General features: G+C 40.9%; 1 protein-coding gene across 6 annotated transcripts in view; it reads right to left on the bottom strand.

Annotated features, from left to right (window-relative positions):
• Positions 1-25326, bottom strand: part of ephb2b (eph receptor B2b) — a 152298-nt gene that overhangs the window by 6318 nt on the left and 120654 nt on the right. For 2 of the 6 annotated variants that reach the window (XM_039797737.1, XM_039797733.1), the window contains exons 6-14: positions 17010-17134; positions 15084-15246; positions 12963-13071; positions 11338-11405; positions 9541-9663; positions 9120-9367; positions 3533-3748; positions 2950-3099; positions 718-911 (exon numbers count right to left, since the gene is read on the bottom strand). In XM_039797737.1, the coding sequence (XP_039653671.1) occupies positions 718-911; positions 2950-3099; positions 3533-3748; positions 9120-9367; positions 9541-9663; positions 11338-11405; positions 12963-13071; positions 15084-15246; positions 17010-17134 (1396 nt within the window). The remainder of the gene's footprint in view (positions 1-717; positions 912-2949; positions 3100-3532; positions 3749-9119; positions 9368-9540; positions 9664-11337; positions 11406-12962; positions 13072-15083; positions 15247-17009; positions 17135-25326) is intronic. The other 4 variants (XM_039797734.1, XM_039797738.1, XM_039797735.1 and 1 more) reach the window with 3 other exon arrangements.

Raw genomic sequence — 25326 nt, 5'->3', positions numbered from 1 at the left:
TCCCACTGGCCTTATCCATGAACCAATATTTTCCAAACTGATTCCTCATGAAGTGTATTTTCCAAATGAAGTGATAGGCTTCAAGGAGCCAATAGATCCCCTCAGTATCTGTGGAAAATCTGGCCCTCGGTCCTGCACGCCACCACAAATGAATGTACAGACAGGGATAATGGAAATCAGAAAAAAAAAAACTTTCGTTCTCAGAGGAAACTAACACCCAGAGCAGAAACGCTTCGAAATGTTTTGTTTTGAAAAATGCAAAAGTGCTTCAATCCAGGTTTCGCCTGAAGCCTTCGTGGGTAGGATTTGATCTATCAAACCGAAAGGCTTTAATTTACATAACCGCTCGGCGCCAGGAGAAACAAGAGACACTGTGTGTGGAAAAAAAAAAAAAAAAAGTCAACTGTGCCATTGATGGCACTTTGGCAGAAACATGAATTTCCTGTCAGGAAGAGAAAAGCCTTTACATTTAGAGAATATCAGAAGCATTACATTGTTCAAGATATTATCCACATCAATTGGAAATGATGCTTAAACCGGAGGCCTGTCTTGTGGGATGCCTACAGAGACGAGAAAAAAACACATGCAGATCCCGCACAGAGATTGAAGGGCCGAGCAGGGAAAAAGAGACGAACACCCACTTAAACACTAGTCTGCACCATTATGTTATGACTACGAGTATTACTGACAGACAATGCGATCACAAGTAAATCTCACCCTGAAGATAACGGGGTCATGGCCTTCAGCGTGTTGGGATTGCGGATCATCTTGTCGAGGTTGTTGACGATCTGACTGAACTTGGGCCGGTTGTTTCGGTCCTTCTGCCAGCAGTCTAGCATGAGCTGGTGCAGCGCGCTGGGACAGTCCATGGGTGGGGGCAGCCGGTAGTCCTGCTCTATGGCATTGATGACCTGCAGGGGGAGACAGAGATCTCTAAGGGTTGCTATGAGGCTCTACAAAGAGGAGACCGATTGATGGAGAGGAGAGAGTGGACGATCCAGTGGCGGGAAAAGTACTCATATCCTTTACTTTTACGTGGAAGTAAAAGTACCAATGCAAGTAAAAGTCCTGCACTCAAAATCCTACTTAAGTAAAAGTACAAAAGCTTTTACACCATTTATGTTGAAATGTTAACTTTTTGTTGAATTGTACATGTTATACTTGTACCCTATATGTACATATTGTGATTTGAGTCAGCACTAGGAAAGTTTTTATTTAAAATGTGTCTAAATAATCCTATAATGGATGGGCCGTATCAGCGGCCAGACACGAAAATAAACCATTCATTCATTCATACCACACGTACTGAAAATATAAAAAGTAAAAGTACTTGTTATGCCCAAAAATGGCCCTTGTGGCTGATATATTATTAAAATCACATTAGATTGTTAATAGTTTTGTATCAGTGTGTAAGTAGCATTTTGCTGTTGTAGCTGGTAGAGGTGGAACTAGTAAAGCTTTAGTGCGTAACTTTTTGTCACGCACTTATTTATGAAGGTCCGTTACATTCAAGCCATTGCCAAATTAGTTGCTACAAAGCTAAATAAGACTATCAGCTCCACACAGCTCTCTCTGTATTTCTCAGTATGGCTGTGTTCAGAAGATTGTGGCGTCCGTTGACTTTCGCACGCAGAAACTCAAGTGAAGATAATTCCCTCTTCTGAAGAGTCCATCATGCCCCATCATATGAAGTAAACATTGCCACTGATGCTCTCTTTTAATTTTAATTTGATGATTTAAAAAAGAACCACATATAACAGATGAATGACATAAAAAAATCATTGAGGTTAAAATACACAATGAAGTCTGAAGGCTGATTTCCATTGTGGTCCTCTCTCTTCTGAGGAGCATAAAACAAGAGCATCTGTGCCTCTCACCATGTGGTAAAAACAACTGCTGCAGTCATTAACTGTGTGTTACTGCCTCCAAGTCCAAACTGTTCAATTATAGTTATTACTTAAGCACATGTAAATGTATATGTATGTATATATATATATATGTTACTCTGCTACCAGGGCACTCAGGTCCACAACCCAACAACTCCTATATATATATATATATATATATATATATATATATATATATATATATATATATATGTGGTGATTTGTGCACAAATATATATTAGAACATTAGTTCTCCATGTGAAGAGTTGTTAAACACCAGTTAGGTCATTAAGAACATAAACCTTATTCCACCAACTTCACATTTCTGCCAGCAGTGACCCCATGTCTGGCCTTTACAAAGTATTTAATGCTCCCCCCCCCCCTCTCTCTCTCTGCAAAGCCACATTAAAGATTCATCTGGCTTGGGCCGGTGAAGTTATTGGTCGGGGGGGCACACAGAGGTGGTGCACGGTTAACAGAGTGAAACAACCCGGAGGACACTTGTGACGAGGACACACAATCCCCTGCTCATTACCAGGGCCATTAAAGGAGCTGCAGTTCAGACTCAGATTAATCTCATTCGTAAGACCTCCAAATGAGGACCCCGATGGAGCAGAAACACTATCTGGAGCTGCTAATAAGATAACCGTTGAGGTCCTCAGTCCCTCTTAGCACATTAGTGTTCTCACTTTCAATTTGAAACTATTTTCATTATCTCTCTCCCCATAATTTGCTCTCTCCTCCGCTACCCAGGGGGAGATAGGAAATGGAGGCTCCAGTCAAGAGCAGAAATTGTCCACTGAGCACTGCCGTGCATTTCAAATGATCTGATTATGCCTCTGTGGTGAGTGTGGGGGAATTTTCATATAAAACCCATGAGTGAAAGCTGCTGTTTAGCTGTGGGAAAGCAGATATAATGACAAAATGTATCTCTGAGGGGTCTGAGGCTGTAATGAAAGGAAGCGGATACATGTATGTGTGTAATAAAAAATGTTTAAGGGGGAAATTTGACTAAAGTATTAACAGCATATAAAAAATGACCATGGGGAAGTTAAATACATACATCTTGATTGGTCATGTCCCAGTAAGGCCTCTCTCCGTAGGACATGACTTCCCACATGACGATCCCGTAGCTCCACACATCACTGGCAGAGGTGAACTTCCTGTACTGGATAGCTTCGGGTGCAGTCCATCGGATAGGAATCTTCCCTCCCTGCAAACACAAAGAGCACAACCTCAGCGAGGGAAGCGAGACCGAAACCCGACCGTCACAGTGTCCTGGCTCCGGAGAGAGACACCGTTCACGGCAACAATGCTGACGGTAATCCAAACTGGGACGTGGATACAACAAAACCCCTGGGAGTAAAGTGTGCTACATTAAATAGTGGGGAAGGAGAAAGGAAAGGACAGGTGAAGGGATGATGTTTTGTATCGGTAGGGAGAGCAGTGTGGGAGTGCAGTGCAGTGCGGTGCGGTGTTATGTCAGACCTGGGTTAAATAAAACAAAATGGCAGCGCTGGATGAATAGGATTCTCAATCAGGGCAGGTAATAGAACTTCTCATTCCCAACATAATTAGAAAAGCGTATTTGAGAAGGCTGTTTGAGCCTGGTTTAATCACGAGGGGAAGGCAAGGATGCTTCTTACCAGAGCACTAGTGTAGGTAGGGTCTGATGTATCATCCTCCAGGAAGCGCGAGAGGCCGAAGTCCGACACCTTGCACACAAGGTTGCTGTTGACCAGGATGTTCCGGGCTGCGAGGTCGCGGTGCACATAGTTCATGTCGGCCAGGTATTTCATGCCTGAGGCGATGCCGCGTAGCATACCAACCAGCTGGATCACAGTAAACTGCCCATCGTTTTGCTGTAAAAACAGAAATATGTAATGTGATGTCATTTTATTTACATTGTCCCTGTTATATATATATATATATATATATATTAGGTACAATGCACAATTAAACATTAACCTTGTATAAGAACAAGGAGAGATGCATTGTACCAGGTTGTAGCACAATTGCTATTTTCCACCCTTAGTCCCTGGGAAGGTAGGTAAAACAATAAATATTCAATGCAAGTGAAGTACAAAACATCTGAATATACAATTTTACAAACACATTCACACCTAATTTACAATAATACAAATGTGCAAAGTTGCATCAATACAACTATCAAGGGCTCAATCATTCCCACATCCCTAAAACCAGTCCCCCCCCACCTCTTCCCAACAATGCTATGCAATCAAAATCCTAACCCCTCCCATTACACACACACACACACACACACACACACACACACACACACACACACACACACTTCATAAATGTGTACAAGTTTATTGTGACAATATCCAGCTTTTTGTCAAGTATGAAAAGGTTTGAGGATGTGTGCATGTAATAAGGTGTGTTGGAAGAGTATTCCACTGACTTCCACTGGTCATAAAAGAAAAGGATAATTTGCCAAACGAAGTCCTGCGATTGGGAAGACGGCACTCTCCTCTAGTGGCTGACCGATGAGCGTAATACATTTTCTTTTAAAGACGAAGCATCAGCCTTATGGATGAATTTTAAAGAGTAAGCAAACATTCAAATGCATCATTACATTTTTAAACTTTAAAATATTGCACTTGGTGAGTATTTACAGTTTTTGCCGATTGCTTGCACTCTGAAATCAAAAGTATTACACAATTATCAAAACCTTACACTCAAAGAACAAAACATTGGCCCAGATGTGCACCACTATAAGCACAACGTCACCCTCACACTTTTTGCAAAACTATACACAGTGATTTGCAAAACACTAAACACACTTTAATACATTAGACACAGAAGTATATCATTATGTCACTTCCTGGCAATTCCAAAGCACTGACTGTCAAATGACCACACCTATGAGCCGATCTGTGAAACACAGCCATCAGGTGCGCAACCACATGATTGCTTAATTGTAGACACACCAATCAGGTTTAGGCACTACAAAAATGCAGCAGGTAAGTCTAGTATTTTCTGTACTTTTTTGTTTGTTTGTTGTTTGCTGAGCTAACAGTGTTATGCACACGACTGTAGTAGCATTAAAACTGGGACATGTTTTGTTGTTGATTCTCCATGTTGACTGATTTGGGAGAAATACATTATATTTTCCTCAGTCTGCAGCATTGGTCTTGTGTAGTGTTTGGTGAACTTATTGTATATTTGCACTTTCTCTGTGTACTTCATTTACAGTACTCTAATCACTGAGAAGTGGATTGCCTCATTTTTATACCAGCAAAAGATTATGCCATCAGAATTTGAACAATGCCATAATCACATTTAAAACTCTTCACACAGTGGCTTTGAGATACAATATTAAATTGATAATACATTTGATGACTTTCTCTCTGGGCCACGAATAATACAAAACGACTCCCACTTCACTCCTTTTAGTGAAATTATAATCATTTAATTTTATCATGTCTACTTGTAACCCAACCCACATGTGGCTCAAGTAAAAAGGCTACTTTGTAGTATTAGTTTCTGTGAAGAGGCCCTGCAGGACACTAGCAGCCAGATTTGGGTTGGGCTCATCTGGCCTCGGCAGGGCTAAGCTGGGTCTGGCTGGCTGTCTACAGCTGTTCCCCTCCACGGTTTGGTGAGGGCTTTGGCCTCATGCATGTGGAGCGTCTGGAGCAGTGGTGCAGCTGTGCTTTCCAACTGTGCACACCTGCACTCTCCCCACCACCCACCACGACACCCGGAGAACAGAGGATTCCAGAGAATGGAGCATGGGAGCTCAGGGACGGGTGTGGGGCAGACAGAAAAGGCCAAGAAAGGGAGGTGGAAGGGGCCGGCGAGCAGGGCCCCGAGCACAGCCACGTTAATAGTCTGCATGACCGCTAGCTCCACTAGCCTATTTCTCTTTCAAACACTCTGCTGCTCATTAGCCGAGAGGATGCTTCTCCTCACGTCAAGCTGATCTTCCTCGCGTACCACAGCAATTAAGCCAAATGCATTATTCATGAAAGCTTTTCTCACAAATACACATTGCCACCTAGAGTAATCTATGTGCTGTGTTTGCATATACTTTAATTGGAAAGATTCCTCCAAAGTCTTTGGGTTCAGGTTAGGTAGAATAAATAACCAGGAATTTGTGTGAATCACGGTCTAGCATTATTTATGTGTATAAACACGTTTTATATCAAAGACCGACTTTCATTCTCTATACTTTTCTCTGCTTATAGTTGCTTCCAGATACCAGTCCAGCTCTGATCGATCTATTAACTTTTTTCCTTTTTCTTTTCTGTCTCTACCCTGCAGGTTTTTCTGCAGGAGGCAGCAGGGGAGACAATCCTTCAGAGCAGGCAGCTCAGTACAGACTCCACTGACCATTTTAAACAACCGCCCACCAATCACCTCAGAGAAGACACAAACCATGCTCAGAGGCTTTGACACTGTCAGCAATTGTTGTCATAAACTGTCACTGCGAGGTGCCACAGCGCAGAGGTTCCCTGGTGTTTTGAATACAACGTGCTGTCAAATATGTTTAGCAAACATCTACATATACACAAACACCCTTCACTGTGAGATCAAATTTCAAAAAAGAGCTGATGCTTTGTGTCTCCTAGATCGGAGGCAGAATGCAAATAAAGACTTTAGTCTGAGCAGTGTGCTGACAGGAGTATGCATGTCTTCTTCTTGAGGATGGTTTTGATGTAGGCTTGCAGCGCAGGGCTTGAACTGACTATCAGGGCGGGTATTAAACTGGAGGAAAATCGTTTCAGAGGTAGAGACTGTTTTCAGGCAATTTTATATGCAGTTCAATTATTCAATTACAGCAATTTACATGAACTGAAATGGTCTTTAATAAGTGCATTAACATTTACTGTATATATTACACATATGTATCCACAAAACAACTGTCTATGGTCCAATGCTATTGTGGTACATGACACTGTTTAACAGTGTTTTTACTTCTGGAAATGCAACGGCATAAGTTCATTTAAAATGTGGCATTCTAACTGCACTTACACTGGCATACTTTCTGTGTCGCATTAAATCGGGAGCTCACATTACATCATTTGAAGTGAAACTAAAAATAAACCTTTTTTTTGGCAGAGATAATACATCCCCAATTTCCATAAATCAGAGGGCATTTAATGCTCATTCCAAAAATGTGGAGAGAGCAATTAGCGAGGATGAAAGCATGCAAAAAAAAGTCATATTAGAAAAAAAATGAAGTTTTTATTTCTCTAACATCTCAAGAGAGATGGTGAAAGGCCGTGTGACATCTCATCTCATCTCATGGACAGCTTCATTTTTAAACATCTGACATCTCATTTTAAGTCTTGCAAAGTATCTGAATTATTGATTGGGGTCGCAGATGTAAAAATCCCATGAACATTTGTGCTCTTCATATTTCCTGTCAAGGAGTCGGGGGGGGGGAGAAATAAGTGTGTGATTCCTGTAAGCATCCATATACAGTGCTGCATAATAAGCAGTGGACTAAGTGTGCGGTGAATGCAAAGCATAAACAAGTAGAGACCCTGTTATTTTGTGGTTCATGGTGAAGATTCACGGAGAAAATATTAAATATATAGAAAAGAATCAATACTAGGGGCATGTGGATACTCTGAGTGTTAATAGTGATGTGTGAATGCATAGAGCAGAGAATACCTCTAAGGAACACATGGTTAACAAGTTTCTGTGAATAATAATGTTTACTTGAAGTCAGATTATTGTGCATGAGTTTATAAACAATGTCAAATTATTGGACAGATATGGGTGTACTGGAAAGAGTGTGTCTGTGTGCATAAAGGATATGAATCCTAGTTTGTCAGCTGTCTTTATAAAAAAATGTTCTTTTTCATATCAAAATCACACTGTGAAAGAGTGCAATTTTCAATTATAACTTAACAATTAACAGTGTTATAACAATCTGTAGATTGAAAACTATTAATTTCACTGGCTATAATGGCAATTTACTGTCAGCTGTACATTTACTCAGCTGTAGTGGATTAACAATAATTCTGCGAGTTGGCGAAACAATATGCTCTTTATGTGGAGGAGGGGAGGGGGGGTTGTCTCTCATCAATATCTGACTGGTAGCTTGTCAGTTGTAGAGTGTGACAGACAGAGTTGTCAGAAACTCGCATTAAACCTTTAAGATCATCATTTCATTTTTCTAAGCGGATCATAATAAAAAGCTCTGAATTGGGATCTCTGGGATTCAAAGCAGTGAAGCAGCTCATCCTGTCAGTCTGTGAAGCCAACGTTAGCGTTAGCTCAAGCAGCTCCAGTGCAGAACTTGCAGTCAGGCTGACATCAAAACATTGTCTTGAGTTTGCATCGGTTTGTCATGATCACAGTACCATATGACCAACTAATCAGCTTTTTTCAGTGAATATTGTCACGCCATAATCCGGTCTGTTAGTTGCCATTGGCCGCCTGGCTGGGCTGGTTGGTGGCTTAGCTTAGCGTCAGAGAGTGAAAAGCGGAGGCATGTGACTGTGGAAACATGCTGCATGAGAGGATCAGCAATTCCTGAACTAAGTGACGTTTCCCTCTATCAAGTTATGTTATTGTAATGTAATGACAGTTAATGTTTACCAAATTAACTGTCAAGTGAGTGGTAACGCCGTCGGACGCTAGACCGACTGACGCTAGACCGACTGACGCTAGACCGACTGACGCTGCACCGACTGACCAGAGAACGAGGAGTGTGCTGGAGTCGGGAAGCAGGTCGGCCCAAATTCTTAACTCCAGTCTGGCGGTCTAGCATTAGCTGCTGTAGTTTTCAAATGCCTGAGTAAAACCAAGCTCTGTTGTAAAAACCTAGACAAAACAAGAGTGGGCAAATCCCAAAATTGGTTATGCAGTGACAATATAATGCCACTTTTTTTGCCACTTTTTCAATATTATTGATGTAAAATATACCGCTAATGTAATGTCTTAATGAATGTGAGTCAAATTGGTCAGTTTTCCAGCAAAACACTGGGCCAGTTTACTGAGAAGTTGACGTTTTTCTGACTGACAGGTTTAATAAGTCCCCTGGGAGGACAAGCAACATTGTTAATGAAGAGTATCAGATTCTATCAAAGAAATCAAATAAGTTTATGATTGGCATAATCATATCATGTTTAACACAATTCATACCAGAGGCCTGTAATTTCATTTGTAGAAATCATAACATTGGTTAAAAAAGTAAATGACCGCGTTCTAGGTTGGACACAGAAACAACAAAAAATCATTATGGTGGCTTACTCTGAGGAAGGAGTCCAGAGACCCATTCTCCATGAACTCAGTGATGATCATGACAGGACTGCTCTTGGTGACCACGCCCTCCAGGTGAATGACGTTGGGGTGGTCGAACTGGCCCATGATGCTGGCCTCGCTGAGGAAGTCTCGCCTTTGCTTTTCAGTGTAGCCAGACTTCAGTGTTTTTATGGCCACAAACATCTCCCTTTTGCCTGGGAGCCTGAGGTTACCGCTGCACACCTCTCCAAACTCTCCTGTAAACACGTAACATAGGAAAAAAACAATGGTTCTATTCAACTCAGAGCGATATGAGCGAGTAACAGTACGCAGTTTTTGGTGCATCCATTTGTATTTAGAAATCAAGTTAGACCCAAGATATTTCACAGTGTTATATTCCATCCATGTTTCAGTCATATTGTTCCATTACCTGCACCAATGACCTGCTCAATCTTCACACAGGATATATCAATCTCCTTGGCAAACTCCCTCACAGCCTCGTTGGGGTCCTCATATGTGAACGGATCGATATAAATCTTCATTCCTGGAGTCACTTGGAAAAAAGGGAAAAGCCTCTATAATATTTGATTCTGAACTCTACATTAAAGCACATAAACAGTCAATTCACCTTGCATTCACACATTACAATATAATTCTGTGATTTGTTGTGGCACATACGGGTGATGAAGGTTGAAAGATGGAGGAGGTGGTGTAGTGTAGAAGTGGTGGTTATGACTAGTGCCTCATGGCTACTGTGTGTAGCTATTCAGCCAGCAAGGACATGGCAGTGGCAGTATTTTTAGCTGTGATAAGGCAGGTTAATATATATATATATATATATATATATATATATATATATATATATATCATCTCCTGTGAGTCATAGTGCCATTAACACACAGGAGAGAAACCTGGGCCCTATATCAGCATCACTCAGCTCCACTCCAAGAAATAAATTGGCTCTCCTAAGCCCCGATGCCAGGTAAATTGGCTTAAGGTGGCCTTTAAGTGTTCAGGGACTTAAGTGTCCTGAGTTTTAAATCCGATTATTTGGCTCTCACCTCCACATCAGGCCTGAGGCTATTTGAATGGAAACTGAACTCATGCCTTGGCTTGCTGCAGTGCTAGAAGCGCATGTATATCGCCTCAAAACCTGGCACACTACGCTAAGGAAACGTGCTGCAGAGATGAACAGATGGAGAGGATCTGACCAGGCAAAACCCCCCATTACTAAAACCCGACAATCTCTTCCCGAGCTGAAGCACTGTTCAACAGACCACCCTCCGCTGATGGCAAAGACCACCGAAAACAGGGGCAGAAGCCTGAACTGTGACTGGGGTGAGGACAGGATGCACACAGGACACATTGGCTTCTGCTAATAGCTGTGAAATACCAGAGTGTCTTACTGGCACACTTCGCACTGAATCACAGACTGGACTTCTTTGCACAGCGTGATCGGATTATATTGGGGAAAGCTGTTACCTTTAGAGTGGAATTAACATAAAAAGGATGAAGCAGGGTGGTAATTACACAATCAAATAAACAAATTAAGATGGGGTCATAAACTTGAGGTGGGAACGGATCTGCAGGGTTTTTTTTCCAATAATGCATGAGAAAGATGGATTAGCTTTAATATCTTAGGCGGAGCCATGGTGAAATTACGTCTCCGCTATTTCTCCCAGATTTATTTCTGTATTATTGTCATTTAAGTGCTCTGCTACTGTACTGTATGAAGACGGAAAAGCATTGAGAAATTCCATTCATTCACCAAGTCTTTTGAATTTTTATAACAATGGCAAATGGCTCATGTGGCATTAGCATGCTAATGGCGTTAACGTGAGTGAAGACTGACCTATTTCCACCACAATGGATAGTTAGTTAACTATGAAATGCGATGATGCACAGAACACACACTTGAACATTGAGTTTTTGATGTGGTTAAATCCAGACTCCAACCGAGTGAGCGGAGTCAAACAACAGGCAGGATTACCCGCAAGTGGGGGACGGGCAAATGAAGCGGTGCTGTGCTGGGCCGTAGCCAAGGACACCAGCATGCAAGGTGGTAGCCATGGAGACAGGTGTGTGAGGGAGGGAAGGGCTGAATGACGGCCATGGAGATGAGTGTGTGAGATGGTAGTCATGGAGACAGGTGTGATTGGTGCTGAAGGAGGTACCAGCTGTACGCAGGCAGAGAGGAGCGTTTTTTGTTGTTGGTTTTTTTACTCACTGTGGCCGCTGGTGTAGTGCTGCAGTTTGTCCGTGTATTCTGAATCAGGCCTGTCAAAGCCACGCCTCCTGAGGGAAAGACAAAGAACTCTAGCTCCGGTTCAAAAAGAGAGAGCAGGGAGGGGGCAGAAACATGGATCCAACACCCCCAGGTCTACCTACACTAAGGATACACATGGAGAGCTAGGAAAAGCATTTGTTGTTGTTGCTAAACTGGAAAAGTAAGCCAGGCACACTACACCAAAGTGTGGTTTTCCTTTCCGGTGCACTCCATTCATGCAGCTACATGAATGGTTTAGAATTATGGGTACATCTCACAAATGTATACTATGGGGCGGAGTATGTGATTTTATTCAATGGTAGGTAAACATGATTATCACCATTTTTTATTTAGACAAGCTAATGACATGGGTTGTGTGATGCTGGTGGTTGTGGAAAAGTTTGGTTACTTTACTGCCAAAAAAAGTGAGTGAGGGTACAGTTTAATAGTTCTGAAGTGGAGAGAAGGTGGGGTGGGGGCTGACATTGACTTTATTAAGCAGATCTGGTATGGAGCAGGTTCTTTTTCTGTCATTATGAAATTCATTATTACATTTTTTCCCGCCAACTCAGTTTTTCATTCCACAGCAGTCCCTGGCCTTTTACACTCCATCTTTTTTATTCAACACCAGCTTCACCACACTATGTCCTTCAACTTTGTTACAATTTAAGTTTTAACAGCTTGACAAGGACCTATAAGTTCTGTGATAGGACCATCACAGTGCGTTCAAACTTTTTTGGACTGTTTGACAGTTCTAAATACTCTCAAAAACGCACTCATTGATGTTGTCCTGGCGATGTTCCTAAAGTATCCCACAATGCAGCACACAACCCTATAGTTATTAGGCCGTCATTATTTAAGACACAAATATACTGGGGGAAATCTACAAACGGAATGCATACTCAGAAATGTATCTTGTACAATTTCTTCTGTGAATCAAAACACTGTACAGGAGCTGAGCTACAGTTTTAATATGAGTGGCCAGAGTGGGAACTGAAATCCTAACCTTGGCATAGTTACAAACATTTGATACCCACTGAGCAGAACTACAGAACCTACAGAACTTTAATGTTAGCAATGTTGACTTTTATATATTATTTCTGTTGCTGAAAGACTGGAATTTATTAAGAAGTAATATCTTTGAAACCAGATGGTTCTCTACAACTCACATTCATAGTTTTAATCGGAATCAGCTTTAAAGGCCAAGTATGTGTGTACACATAGAAGAAAATTCCATGAGTCTGTTTTTTTCATTGCTTTCAATGTACTTACATACAGTGAGCAATTTTCAGAAAATAGATTAAAAAAAATAGACTTGCAGCTACAAACAAGAACAACAAAACTGAACGATAGAAGATAGGTAAACATAATCATTGAACTATTATGTACATACAAGCGGGTAAAAACTGTGTCTGTAAATTATAAACAAGAATACAACAGTGCAAGCGAACAGACCCCATGCAACCCTACTGAATAAAAGCACAACAACTACAGTAAAAAGGAGAGAAATCCACTTTACCAGCTAGTGCAGCTGTGTTTATTGGCTCACAGGCTTGCGTAAGAAGACTGGGACAGGACTGACTCACCGGTTACAGACGATGATGATGACGACAACAGCAATGAGGAAGACCAAGCCAGCAGCTGCCGAGCCGATGATGAGAGGTAGCTTCTCCTGAATGCTGGTGTTGTACTCCTCTATAGAAAGAAGAAACACATGCATACAGTAAACATACAGTAGTGCCACACACACACACACACAAACACAGACGCACACACACACACACACACACACACACAAGATGTCACAAGATGAAAACATATGGGTAAGCATCTGAGCCACTGCATATGGAGTGAGCAATGGGTGACAGACAGACATATGGCTGGGTGAACCAATGATCATCTTTGCATCTTGACCGCATGGACCATTTTCCAAAGCACAGCGAATGTGCTCAGATGCTGGGGATATGGACAAATTATCTGGCAGAAAGTGTGTGAAGTGAGGAGAGAGAGCATGTTTGGGTGAGGCCCAGGCTGATCAGACAGCCAAGAGCAGGAATCCAGCTACTGAATGGGCACACAGAGGCACAGCCAGGCCCTTCTCTTGTGCACTGTAAATGACACATCACTTCACAATTTCAGCCAGATATATGGGTAAGTGGATCCCCATAGTTTCATGTGCTTCTGGATAGCATAAATATTGTTTTCAATATGGTAGAACACAGAGTGGTAACACTTTATTTTAATCTCTATTCATTTTGACCATTTATGAAGTAAGAGATAATGTAGAGCGAGTGGGTCACTATTGCGAATTAAAGCCAGACAGGGTGACAATGCAGCATACTATTACACGGCATCTTAATAAATAAATCAATAATTTGACAACAAATGTTGATTTATAAATTAGTTTATCGATTTAAAAGTCTGTGATCAGAGCTGCGTCCATTGCAAAATCTTTAATTCTCTGTGTATCCGCTTATAGGTGCTCACAGGAAGAATTATAGTATTTGACAAATACATACATAAGCACATATATCTTCTTATAACTACATTATATTGTGTTACTATTTATTATTGAAATGTTTAAATAGTGCTTATGAATGCTAAAAAGGGGGGATTAAAGCAAAGTGTTACCCACATCTTTAACCAGAGAGGGGGAACTCTGCTGAGGACAGCTAGTTTATTATATGCCAAACCCCAAAATACAGCAGGCATTAAATTTGAGGTACCAATGGCATTGAAGAAAAAAAATTATTAATTATTTTGAATACTGAATAATGGCGTAAATTATGTATAAAAATCTGTAACACAAAAATCCAGTTGATACAGTAATCATATTTTAAAAATGCAATTTATAGAAAGCAAACACTGTAGTTTAACCTTGTTTTACTTTCTTAATGGGACTCATTTTCACTTTCTGCTCATTTTTTCCCCTCATGAGCTGTACTCATCACATAAGCACATTGTTTACTTTAAACTGGTAATCAGTGTTTTCTTGCAGCAGGAAACAAACAAACAACAATTTTTTGGTTGCATGGGGACATAACATCCAGGTGTAAATCCCTTGCTTTTGTCTTTAAAAAAAACCAAAAAATATTCTGGTAAAAACTAAAAACACTGAGCCTTATATATTTTCTGTTTACTCAATATTTACAGTTATGAGTCAGTTTTGATATATCTGTAGTGCTGGGATCTGTGCGTGTGGCAGCATCAAGGATGTTCCTATGAACGTTGAGGCTAATGATGGCCCTGGGCGCTGCAGGCTGAAGGAAATGAGATGTTCAGAGGGGAAGAAGCCAGGGCTTGGCTCTAACATTAACCTCCATGACTGATGTTTACTGAATGTTCCTTCTTCTCCCAGTGTCACAGTTCAACGATAAGACAACTTTAACCTCAGCCTTGACTTAAAGGCTTATTGTGGAAAGGAAAAAAGCTATCTTTGGCAAAAACATATTTTTTTTTTGTACCACATAAAGGAAAGGATTCTTGAATGCTGGAATATGAATAATGAAAAAAACTGATATGAGTATAATGTGTGGGATGTTTCCCAATACTGAAAAAAGACTTGAAGTACTTGAACTGTTTACTTCACAACATGATTCCCTTTCATTCCCGCAGCTGTCTGTGTACAGGCTGTACGACATGGTGGGCCACGCATGAGAGGCGATAACAGCTCTGCGTGCTTTGGGGAACATTAGCTGAATTCTCACCCTCAGTCATGGTCTGGAAGTACAGTTTGCCACTGTAACGTCCGAAGCCAGCTACGGTTCGGGCCCGGACCTGGAACACGTAGATGCTTCCTGGTTTGAGGCCACGTATGACCACTGTGTTGGTCTGGCTCCTGATGGCGGTAGCGTTATATTCTGATTGATCCTAGGAGAAAAAAAAAAAAAAACATGTTAAGTTTATGCACATTAGTAATTACAGTCCAATTGCGAAGTCAATTATGAAATGCCATGTGAATAAATGATATACTAGGTTAAGATATGCACTCAGGAGGAACAAATGATCATGATGAACAGTATGAGCAAGCACAGCAATGGATTTTAGTATAATCATTTTCAATATAATTGATTTACTATTACATATTATAGCCATTTGTAGGTACAATTTACAGATTAAATAAATAAATCTCAATATTGTAAAAATTGAGATTTCCATGTCTTCTTTTATTATAAAGCAGGTCCCTATCCCATATAAATACTGTTAAAGTACCAAAATGCTCAATCCACAGAGAAATGGACACAGCCGTATTCAGAATCTGTGCCTTTAAACGAGCCGTCAGGACTTCCGTATAGTTGTGATGTCACATATATAGGTGGAAAGTGCCGCTACAGTTAGTCCCCGGCTGCAATGACAGTACAGAGATGCCACGAGCTTAGATGCGGAAGACCAAGATAAGCTGACCAATCAGAGCAGACTAGGCTTTTTTGGGAGGGGGGCTTAAAGAGACAGGTGTTAAAACGGAGCATTTCAGACAGGTGGTTAAATACAGGAGGGTGAATACAGGTATATTCAGACGGACAGAATGAGAAACATAATGGTTTTTTTAACATTAAACCATGTAAACCTGTTCTAGTAGAAACCTAAAATACAAGTATGAACCTGAAAATGAGCATAATATGGGACCTTTATCTGAAATATTGGGAGCAGAAACCGTACAGAAAAAAGCAGTGATACTAATCTCAACATTTATTTTACATCCACAGGAACCATAGTACTAATCTGAATCATTTGCTACCACAAAAAGCATCATTTTTGATAAAGTAGCAGGACTGACAGAGACACACACCCAGCAGATGCATCTACAGAAAGAAGGTAGATTTGGTGGCAGTTTCAGGTCAGGCGGCATTTCTGAGCCGTGCCTTCTGATAATCAGAGCTGTATTTCACTGCCGTACTCCTCCTCTCCAGAATGCTGACGAGTCTGAAAGCCGAGGCTGAGACTCTTTTAGCTGCTCCCTTCAACCCACCGCTCTGTGCACACTTCTGAGCCACAGCAGGGGCCGGGACAATTGTTTTGACAGCTCTCTCCAGCAGTGTCAGAAAAAGGGAAATATACTCAAAAGCGGAACGGCTCAGCATGTAGACGAAAGCACGACAAACGCTGCGTGTATGTGCGTGTGCACACATGTACAATACATGTGTGCGATTGTGTTTGTAAGTCTGTGAATGGCTGTATGCATTTTAGTGATCACTTTTTTTTTTTTTACTGTGAGTGTTCTTGTGAGAAAGTATGCTGATTCGGTGGAGCTTGCCCCTTAAATACTATTTTTACATCAGTCAGCGCACCATTGTTTCAACCACAAGTCTCTGCGCATCAATCCCCAGTGGCCCTACTCCAGGGCTGAGAGCGGTTTCCTTTTCCAGTGACTGACCGTGATTGTAATTGAAAGAGAATGAGCAGAAGTTCTAAGCAATGTTCAGAAGCTCTGACTACATCATGCCTCCTCGGATGTGCTGTTATGCAAACGAGCATGGGGGGGATAATCTGAATATAAATGTACAACTACATAAAAGAGTCAGTTTTTCTTTTTACCATGAGCATCTTTAGTTGGATAGAGAGAAAAAGAAATTGAAACTCATGTTTATATGGTGAGGGCTTGGAGGAAGAATGTGTTGCTGCATCACTGATACCTTTTCATAATAATGCAGCTCATAGTCCAGTATGACTCCGTTAGGCTGGTCAGGCTGGGACCAGGAGAGGGTGATGCTGTCCACGGTGCGACTGACCTGGTGCATTATGGATACAGTAGATGGAGCTGTGAGGAGACATAGACAGTGTGTTAAGAATGAGACAAATCAGTCACTACAGACTTCACAGTCACGCACAGAGAGTTTTACAGCATCTTTAATCTCACAGCCAAACACCGGGTTCTGCAAAGGTGTAATACGTAATGCCATAAAGTCTTTGTAATATACTGCCTGTCCTTTTAGAGAGTCTCGCGGCTAGACATGCACTGCAGGTTGGCAAGTTACAACACTGGCCAAACCACATAAGCAGCCTCACGGGACTTCCCAGTGTCAACTGTGATTTTCATGTGATTAATTTACACTTGTCAAACTGCAGATAACAGACCACCTTGTCCAAATAAATCATTTTAAAATCACCAGACCACCATGCAATACATGTAGGAAGAACATTTTTTCAACCCCATAAACTAAACAAACAAATAGTGTAAATCACAAGTCACAAAAATGCTACACATCATCTTTTTCGTGCAATGTTTTTGTACACTTTTTAATTGTATTTATTTAGAGTTGTTTATGCATATTTCCTTGTAGATGACAGCTTAAAAGGACCAAAGCAGAGGTTTTCCATGCTACAAATTGCATGTGTTTTAAATTACTGCTAACTTAACAAAAAAATGTTTTACCTTTCAGGCACAGGTTTCAGGTTTCTTGTGCCTTTTAGAATGGTATGAAAATCGGCATTTAGAAACATTGAAACTTGCTCTATATGGGTAGGCCATGACAAAGACTACTTCATCACTCCTATTTATTTCCCCAGGTCACATAATCATTGACGTAGGCTTTGAAAACTATGTTAACTATGCTGTGACATTTTAAGGTTCGCGAGACAACTGGTGAACAGCAACGTTTTATATGGAATTTACAGTCTCTGTTAAAAAAGGGATATCAAACGTTATGAAAAGTGGTTTTTTTTACGTTTGTGTCACATTACTGATGACCTTTTTTTCTTTTTTTGCATTGGAACAAGTACAATAATTGCAACAAAATCCTTGATTTTATTCACATATTTTCAAGTAAACACAGTGTTGTTAAGACTCACTAGTAGCCTATTAGAGAACGTGTTACATCATGGGTGGCCTCTTGCATAGCCCAGTGACTTAAAACTTTTTTTTTTTTTTTTTTAGTACAACTATAAAGGTCAGGGGAGCGTGCTCCCCTCACATCCTCCAACAACCATTAAGATTCGTTCAGGGTGCCGTGGGTCAGTGTAAAGCTAAGAGAAGCTGAAGATAAAGAGCTCTGTCTGGGGGAGCCTGGCAAGGCCTGCAAGCCTCCATGTCTGAGCCTCTGTTTGTATGTGAAAGGATCGGGTGGGTTGGGGAGTCCGAGAAGGAGGTGTGCTGGGCAAGATTTATGGACACCAAGCCCCACGCTCATCCCCTACAGGCCCGTGCTGCGCGCACGCACACACACGCACACGCGCACACACACACACACACAGCCCTCAGCACAGTGGCTCCCCTGAGTCCCAGCAATAAAGAAAGTCTCTCCACCGACACACGTCCTCTACGGAAAATCCACTGACTGGGAAATTACAACGGCCACGCCTCTATAATGAAAGATTTCAAGGCTGCATGTGTGTGGTTTTTAAATCTTCTGTATATAATATTTATTTTGTTGATGTTCATGTAAAGAGTATCAAGTAGCTTTTGCAACTACTGTCCTAAAGAAGGGGAGAAAATATAGAATGTAAATGACAACAGTGAGTCAGTAGTAATGATAAAAGGTCCCTTTTATAACCTTATTCTCATCAGCTAATCAGCCCCGGCTTGCATGCCCTCTGACCCAGACAAAAGCATCCATCTAAGGCAACAAATTATGATGTCTCATATAAACTGTGATGGTCAAGGGACTGAGCACGTCCTCATGTGCTGCTGCCAGCAGATAATAAATAGATGTTCTGTATTTCATCTCCGCAAAGCACTTACACCATGATGGCCTGTGACTCTGCAGCGTACATACATCATGCCTCTTTCCTGGAGCCGGAGGTACAATAATGTATACAGTATCCAGTCAGGACACCAGTCTCAAGAATCTCTTCCATCTCACTGTACTCGCCAGTTTGTTTGCAGTCACAAGACGACAGCCTAATAAGGCAAACAGTTACTCTAAGAGGAACTCACGAGTATCCCATTACGGATGTACATATATTCAAGACTGCCACATGGCCTTTTCCTGCATAGCATTTCCATTAAACACACGGCACAGCCATGCCTAGTAACCTGATATAGAGCCAGAGAAACAAAGGCAGCTCATGTATTCATGTACAGAGGATGGATACATGCCAACATGAAAAGCTGTTGGATGAGAACACTGTGGTTTTCTTGTGCTAAAGGACAACTTCCAGACAGCGGGGTGGCAGTCGCCATGTCTGAGCTCGAGAAACTGATAAGGGTTGGTGTAACAAAAAATAAAAAGGAATTAAATTAAATCAATGATTTTTCTTTTTTTTGTGCAAAGTAAATACTGAGTAAAAAAAACAAAAACATGAAGTGTTGAAACATTCGGCTTGTAGAGAAAATAGCAATCCAGCTGTGTTGTGCATTTCAAGTCAATTCAGTCCACGCATTTCAAGCTAAGCTGACATTCCACCAATTGACCGTGGAATGTAGTGGTACGCCAAGTCGACGTTTCACAGCAGCAAGGCCTACAGCACTGGTCCACATATGAAAACCATTTCGTACATCTAATTTATGTACTCCAAATCTACAAGTCTCCATTGTATTCCAAGTCTTCAAGTGTACCTAGAATTCTTTTCCCCCCAACTTAATCTATAATTTACAGGGTTGAGTAAATACTTGGTTTTTACTGAGTCAACATCATATTCCGAGTTATGCCACTAAATACATGTTTTAGTTGTTTCAAGCCATTTTCTTTGTTGTTACAATGATTATTTTGAAATCATGTCGATTGCACCCCATTAAAGACAATTAGAAATTAAAAACAAAGATGTAGGAAAGTTTCCCAGTCACTTCTATACCGGAGACAAACTAATCATAAACTATGTCAAGTCAGATACATTTCTTCAAAGAGGGTAAGCTCCAGTTTTCACTGGACGCTTTATTTATAGGCTTTCTCAATGAATGCTCTGTTCATGTTCCCAAAACTAATGAAGCGGTTATAATGACAAAGACAGGGATTGTACGTTTATGTAATTAAATTAGATGGCTGAATTGGAAAGATAAATGAATATGTCTCCAAACAGGAGTTTCCCATATACCACAGAGGAGTGGGAGAGTGGACAGAGGAGTCCTAACCAAAGCTTGAGATGCATTACTGATGATTATTAATGATACACGCAAGGTGTTTTATTTCCAGTGTTGGTCAGACACACAGTGCTCAACGTTGGATTGTGTGTTTAAAATCAGTTAAATTATGAAAAGATTGTGTTTAATCCCCCCCCCCCCCAAATTTATCCAAGTCTGTAAAGAGCTCAAAGAGACAATAAAGAGTTTAATATGCTGGGGCCAGGAGGGGGCCTGGGTGTCCATTTGAAACTTTCAAGGTTGTATATCGCATTGCTTAATTGTGAGAGGATGGGAGGCCCCAGCTGTTGTCAAAGAATTAGGTTTCAGACCCCACATCATTACCCAGCCTGGGATCTGATATGAAAGACAGTGCTTTGGAGTCTATTCTAGCGTGACGCTCTGGCCTTGGCCCAACAACACAGAACACAAAGGCTCTGTTTTGCTCAACATCTCTAATAGATGTTTTAGTGTAATGTTTGAACACCTAGTGACTTCCCTAATCAATTAAAGATGGAGTTTACAGGGATATTTCCACTCATCTAAATCCAAGCCGATTTATTGGGGCATGCTTCTGCTAACACGAAAAAAACACGTTTTTTACCAATATAAAAAAATTTTTTTTTTTTTTTTTTTTTAAATTTTTTTTTTTTTTTGTTTTTTTTTCTTTTTTTTTTTTTTTTTTTTTTTTTTTTTTTCGCTTTCCCCTTACCGTTAAGCCTCATTACTAAGTACTACTATGGACATGATGGGCATGTTCATTAAGCAAGGTTGGTGAAGTGAAACCATTGTGCACGGATGGCAGCAGAGGGAGCTCAGTCATGGGTCCCCATGTCCAAAAACACCCACCTCTTTGGACAGTCTTCCACGAGTGGAGGGGTCTGCGGGTGCTTCAGGACCTGAAGACACTCGCAGCAACAGTTACATCGAGCCATGCTTGAAACCGCATGGTTGGCAAAATTACAGCAATTTATATAGTGGCTTTTATTTCCTGCAGCTGACTTATTTTATTGACAGCAGGAGATATAACACCACCCCAAGCTCTGATTCCTTTTGCTTTGTTTCAGATGTAGCACAGAAAAATAAGCTCCAACATTTGCTGGCACATGAATCATATGCTTCTGAGAGAGTGTATATGTTTAAGGCCTTTTATCTGCATCTTTCTAACATCCTAATGTGTCTACAACCATGTGGTTCTGATATGATTAGACGTTCTGGTGCAGAGAGCAATGCTATGATTTGGGGAAGATGGGGGAGGTAGCGAGAACAGGTCAGGGCTCGTAAATCCCTTTTCCTTTTCATTGTAAAAAAAATGGTTTCCCCACAGCGCAATCTCTCCCAAAGGGCCCAAACCAGCTGGTCCTCTAGCAGGCAGCCTCCCAAACAGGCTGCCACTGCTCCACTCTCTCCGACTGCCGTCCATTTATGAGCGCCGCACCGAGCCGTCTTAAAGGGAGAGGCCCATATTTGCATGTACTTTTAGCATGCTGGCAGTCTGCCCTGTTTCCCCAGCTGCAAAGGATTGTGGGTTTTACATCTATAAAGATTTTCCAGTGCAGTAACGCTGAAAGTGAGATTTCAGTTCATCAAGCTTTAAACCATCTGCACTGGAAAAGATTGGGGACTATAATACACTCATATACACACCATAAGCTAATTCTAAAATAGGCACTTCAGGGGCTTGAAGAGTTTTCAGATGCTTGCAGAGGTTAGGGTTTAAATCTAAGCCACCCCGGCAAATCTGCCGACGGAGGAGATACAACCCAGATAAGCATGTATGGAGACAACGCTGCAGAGGAAATGAGAGACAATTCTTTTGCAGCAACTGAGCCGACCGTCATATAATCAACAAAAAAAATTGGTTCTGAATGTTGGATGGCGCCAAATACAATCATCAGTATTGGAGCCATTTTGAAATTTAAATGATCTTTGAATAATTGCACTTGTAGTTCTTTACTACAGTGGCAACAGGGGCAAATGCCCTGCAACTTAAGAAAACACATGCAAATAGACAAAACACAAGCAAATTAAGAAAACATCTTCAGTAATTTGACAACACATGCGCAGCATTTAGCGAACGTGCTGAAAATTAACACAGCCAAATACAGAAACACGCTGCAAATACAGAAACGAAGCAAAAAGAAATGCAAGAGAAAAACGCTGAATCCAGTTTAAACACATAATATATATGTTGTCAAAAACCAAACAAACCAAAAACAGGTGTGAGGGCTAACACAGTGCCAATTCATGGTTCTTGAAAAGGTTATTTTAATACAACAAACTTCTCAAATCCTCAAAAAGCTACTATAAAGTAAATGGCCAAAAGAGCCATTTCTTGTGCTATTAACATTTTAGATTGTAATAATACAAATTCAAAAGTTTGTGTTTACAAAGACACACAGATCGGCTGTGGTCCTTTAGTCTCTCGGGCGATTTGGGCTGAACAGACACAATGTTTGAGCTGTTTGCCACAGTGATGTGGAATGAGGATTTTGAGTCACACAGCTCTGGGGGAAACTGGACTCTGTTTAATCAGGAAGTTGTTTTTCTGCATTTAAACAACTTCCAAACTGGCATCTGCTAGGAGAAAAACTCCACAAACCACTGAATGCATGTCAATATTTTACAATGTTGGAAAAAGCGAGTGTGGGCTACAGCTTTCTTTATTCTCTGATTTGGTCAGTGGCACGCAAAAATGTTTAGTTTTATCGAGTTAATAGCTTTCTTCGAGGACAGAATGGTAGTATGCTGACATGAGCAGAACAGAGCTTAAAATCAGTTTCAAAAAGGTGTTCTGTGAATCGACATGATTCAGTCCATGTTGACACGACAATAGTCATTGCAACTAAATGAACCAGAATATATGCTACTAGATAAAGGTGTGTGGAACACAATTCATCTACAGTATGGCGTGTCCTTCATTCAGTAAATCTATAAAGGTACATCTCAAATCTTCTAATGTGAACAGTTGCTGTGGGGTTGCTGATTTATGCTCATTCACAACAAACAAAACAACAAAGAACCATATCTGGGAGGCAGTCTGACCACATCCTACTGTTGGTGTCGAGCAGCTGCAAACATTTACCATGTAACATTTTTCCAAGATAAACAAGGCATGTAAATTACATGTAGCACATCTGCTCCAGTTCCATTTTAACACACAGAGATGATGTCTGACTTAACGTTGAAGTCATGCTTATCTACACACACTGTGAGGTTGCTGCACTGACTGGCACACAATAGCAAGGATTATAAAAAGATCATCTCCTCTTATAAAGTTCCTGACCCCAATTTACACATTAAACCTCTGAGAGGATAAGGGTGGATGCAGATCGCATGATCTATGTGAGTGAATCGAGGCCACATAAAAAAAATGAGAGGCATTAGCGACATCCGAGTAGGATGTTGTCGAGTTCAAACCAGAAAACTCCAGTCAATGGCACTCCTGTTTTGCATCCGCCTTAAAAGGAATACGTAATCTATATGTCACCACTGGAAGTTGAACTTCAGAGTCTGTTTGGCAAAGAGAAAGAAAAGAGAGAGGAGAAAGGCTTAACGAGACAGAAAGGGGAGTGCCATTTTGTTTATCACAGATCCATTTTCTTAATTGGTGAAGTTAACTCCATAAAGTTTATATAAAAATCAATAAATTCAAAACCACGGTGCTGATTGGGTTATGACCCCTTTTTGTTTCATCACCTTTATTTTTTAATTTATTTTTATTATAACCATCGTCATGCTCTTGCATGTAAAGAGTAAATAAATGACTGCATTAAAGCATGGTCAATTATTCAGGCATTTACATCTAGTGCACTTAACAATAATACATTATATTCACATGATGTTCCCTGTTTACAGCCCACTGGGCCAAAAGATCATGGCCTTTTAACCTAGATTTGTATGCAGGCAATGTGCATACTCTATTCCTCTCTTCCCTGCACAGGCTTAAACCTGCAGATCACATCCTGAAGGAAGAGATCCATGTAATGTACCCAGAAAAAAGAAGAAAAAAAAACACTTGGCTACTGAATGATTTATGAACAAGATCAATTAGTTAACTAATTTCGACAATCCGTGCGCTAATTCTCTTCTGGGGAGTCATAATTAAATTCATATTGCATGCATAGGTTATTTAAAGTCATCTGATGAAACACACTGCCAACCCTGCAGGCTGCTTACCACACACTTTATCGCTAAGCTTATCTCGCTCTCTCTGCTGTCGTGCTCGTCTCGAGTCCGTCTTTGCAAACAGGTTGCTCGGTATCAACAGTAGTATAAATGCGGTGTATGTGTGGCTGGCTGGCTGACTACCAGCGCAGCCTCCTCTCAAGGCTCTGTCAGTAGTGGGCTCCAGGTGCACGCTGAGGCCTCCTGTCTGTCTGCCTGGCTGACCTACTGGCACCCACCATATGTGCCCTTCTTAACACCTTCTGTCACTGTCACACAGCACGCCATGTATACTGGTGGTCCCTGTCTGACTCTCTGTCTCTCAACCTCTTTATCGTTCAGCCCACGTCTCTGTATCGCTCTCATGCATTCATAGCTGCATTTTGCTGCCTTGTTTTATTTTCAATGTGTATGTATGTATGTATGTATGTATGTATGTATGTATGTATATATATATATATATATGTATGTGTGTGTGTGTGTGTGTGTGTGTGTGTGTGTGTGCGGCGTGGAGCCTGTCGAGATATATACTTACTAAAAGTAAAATGTAAACTTTGCCATAATTATCCTTTACATGCTAATGACTTTATGCAATGAGAGAATGTACTTGTTTTAAATGGAATTATTGGTCTTTTATATACCAGAACTGTACCTACATAATGATATATAATAGCTGCATGTAAGAAACTGTGAAAAAAACAACTCTAGCAGTTTCTAATAGAGCACACCATGAACTAGCTCTATTCTAGTTCTGTAACATAAAGTCACATACATCAAAATGACCCTGC

The sequence above is a fragment of the Perca fluviatilis genome, chromosome 4, assembly GCF_010015445.1.
Source record: "Perca fluviatilis chromosome 4, GENO_Pfluv_1.0, whole genome shotgun sequence".
NCBI lineage: Eukaryota > Metazoa > Chordata > Actinopteri > Perciformes > Percidae > Perca > Perca fluviatilis.
The sequence above is the reverse complement of the archived record's forward strand: the minus strand, read 5'-3'. Positions and strand labels throughout refer to the sequence as shown.